We start from the raw sequence: 2906 nt of genomic DNA on the forward strand, positions 1-2906 counted from the left end.
AACATCAAAAAAAAAAAAAAAAAAAAAAAAAAAAAAAAAAAAAACACCAACTATGTTGGGCGAAGTGGTTGTAGGTCTTTGATTTGAAGATCTACAATCGTATAGTATTAGATTCTAATGTATGTAGGTGGGTAAATAGATATTATCAGAGAAACGTTGTCTGGTCACACTGGTGATAGACTGGCACTGGCGTATAAAGAAAAACAAGTTTTAATATTTACTATCTCACTCCGTAGGTGGTGCGATAAGCAAATAGATATATTTTTTTGCTCTGGCAAATTTCCTATATACTATTATTTGAGAAATGATGTTAAGAGAAATGATGCTCTAATTAACAAACACTTGAGAGGATATGTTTTTACAAAAACTACAGAATCCAATCCATCCATATGAATATAGCAACACACCACATGCTGCATTACAATCTAACTCTACTCTATAAAGCAAATCGCAACGCTTTCTTCTGTCGCAAACACACAGAATCTAAACCCACCCGAGTTTGATGATATCGACTTCACCTTATAAAAATCATTAGAGGCGTCTGGTTTTGTTAGGAGGTGCGTAACCTGACATACCCATTCCAGGATCCTTCCTTCTTAGCTGTTGCTGCTGGTGCGGTTGAGCCATCCCACGCTGCTGCTGCAGCGGAACACTCGGGTTCATCCCCGCTTGCGCTGGGAAATTATAAGCCATCATGCCTTGAGGTTGCATCCTCTGCATGTTATGTGCAACCATTGGTCTTGGCATCGATCTATTGCCCATTCCATGAGCTCCAGCCATGTTCCCTGCTACGTTTCCTGCTGCTACTGCTTGAGGAGGATTGATGCTCGTCGTGCCTTCGAAATCCGTGTTTGTGTCGACTGGACGAGTTGGGTAATTCACGTTCTTCTCCATCGGTTGGGTGGCTACAAATGCGTTACGTCCTGGCAGAGGATCCATTCGGAAATACTCATGTTCTAGTGCTTGTGAAGCCGTGATCCGCTTGAGCGGGTCATATTCAAGCATTTTGGATAGGAGATCATACGCAGGACTTTTCTGATTCAGGTGTACCACGTTGTGGAGACCAACGCTGTCGTATTTGTGAGCTTGAATGTGTTGAACATCGTTATGCCAGTGCGGGAGGTTAACTAGCGTTGGCCATTTATCCATCGTCGGGTGGCCTAAGATCTTAAATATCTTGTCGAGTTGATCTAACTGGAAAGGGGTTTGAGCCGACTTCGCTTCTGCTCCTTGGAACAACGGTTTCAGAGTAAGTAACTCCGCGAATATACATCCAACAGCCCACATATCGACGGCGCTTGTATAGTGCTTCGAGCCAAGAAGCAGCTCTGGTGCTCTGTACCAGATTGTGACCACAACTCCGTTATCTGATAGCGGTTTCAACGGAGCTTGATATATCCTTGCAAGCCCGAAGTCGGCTATTTTCACTATTCCGTGTTCTTCTCCATCCCCCATAACCAAGATATTCGAGGGTTTCAAGTCTCTGTGTATAATCCAATTACTGTGAAGATAGTTCAACCCGTTGAGAAGCTGCCAGAGCAAAGACTTAACTGTGTATGTGTTTATCGAATGGCCTACTTTGTCTCTGTGGTGCCTGATGATTTCGTAGAGATCGTACTCGGCATAATCAAAGGCAAGATACAGAGACATGTCTGCAAAATTGATGTGGACATTCACAAGCTTCACGACGTTCTCATGGGAAATCTCTCTGAGCAACATGATCTCGCGGATAGCAGTTGGGGAAACTCCATCTCCGTCTTTTGACTGCTTAAACTTCTTGATGGCAATTGGTCTTTTAGGCGGGGTCTTGGTTCTAGCCAAGAAAACAAGACCATAGGTTCCTTCACCAATCTTACCAACGAGATTGTACTGTTGCAGCCACTCTGGTTTCTCATTGCTGCTGTTCGAGCTGTTGGATCTAGTGGAACTCCCATCTCCCATTGCTTTTAGTAGTATTCTCTACCTCAATGTCCTTACCATGTGAATCGGAAAAAAGAGTAGAGTCTATCTAACAAAACGAAACCATCTAGGTTTTACACTTTGTAGTTTTCCTGAAATTTGAACAAAATCAGCCAAAAAAAGATGAGTCTCTGGAACCGTACATGTAATCTAATCTATCAACAAAAAGAGCAAAACAAGTTATACAATTCCATTTACAAATACTTACGAGACTCTTTAAGTGATCCAAAATTACTTACAAGCAAAAAACTTCACAGAATAAGATCTAGGACTCCTCATAGAACCTACCTACACAAAACCAAAAGTCTAAAAGAAACGTTTCAGAATTAGCTGACAATACAATTCACATCCCTATGAACAAATTCAGACCCAAAGACTCCAAATTTTTCACCAATTGACGTCTAATCAAATCTCATCTAGACCCAGAAACGAAAAAACGAGACTTTAACAACAAAGCTGAAATTATCAAGCTCCAGAGAGACCAATAACCAAAGGGAAAACCTTAAAATTCAATACCCAGAGCAACGTTGCCCTAACCTAATCAAAAGACCTAAAATTTCGAAACCAATTTCAAATTCCAATTAAAAAAAAAAAAAAGGGTCGAGACCTATACGATCTATTTTTATTTTATAAATCAACGATCAGGGAAATAGAAGATACGTAAAAGGATCTGACCGGGTAAGGCGAGCAGATAAATGTTGGGAGGAGGAGGAGCTGAAGCTTGGAGAACGTCGGAGGAGACGGAGACAAAAAAAAAAAAGCGAGAGAATTCCGGTGAGACGGAAGGGAGTAGATTGAGTTTACCAAAAACGGTGACGTTATGAAGCCGCAGCCGACGCCGAGAATGGAAACTAGATTTGTAATTTTAGCCACTTGGTCCAACAACACACAACATGATTATTATTATTTATCTTTTACTCTTTTTTAAAAAAAAAAAAAAAAAAAAA

General features: G+C 40.9%; 1 protein-coding gene across 5 annotated transcripts; it reads right to left on the minus strand.

The window, feature by feature from the left end:
• LOC104762505 (cyclin-dependent kinase E-1) lies at positions 311–2834 on the minus strand. Of its 5 annotated transcripts, none has more exons than XM_010485813.2 (3): positions 2635–2834; positions 2199–2247; positions 311–2051 (listed from the first exon to the last, which is right to left on the minus strand). In XM_010485813.2, the coding sequence occupies exon 3, from the start codon at positions 1939–1941 to the stop codon at positions 532–534; it is 1410 nt and encodes a 469-aa protein (XP_010484115.1). In that variant the 5' UTR covers positions 1942–2051; positions 2199–2247; positions 2635–2834; the 3' UTR covers positions 311–531. The 5 variants fall into 5 exon arrangements, with proteins under 5 accessions (XP_010484115.1, XP_010484113.1, XP_010484111.1 ...); XM_010485811.2 differs by having other exon boundaries at positions 2199–2265; XM_010485809.2 differs by lacking the exon at positions 2199–2247.

The sequence above is a fragment of the Camelina sativa genome, chromosome 18 (assembly GCF_000633955.1).
Source record: "Camelina sativa cultivar DH55 chromosome 18, Cs, whole genome shotgun sequence".
Lineage (NCBI taxonomy): Eukaryota > Viridiplantae > Streptophyta > Magnoliopsida > Brassicales > Brassicaceae > Camelina > Camelina sativa.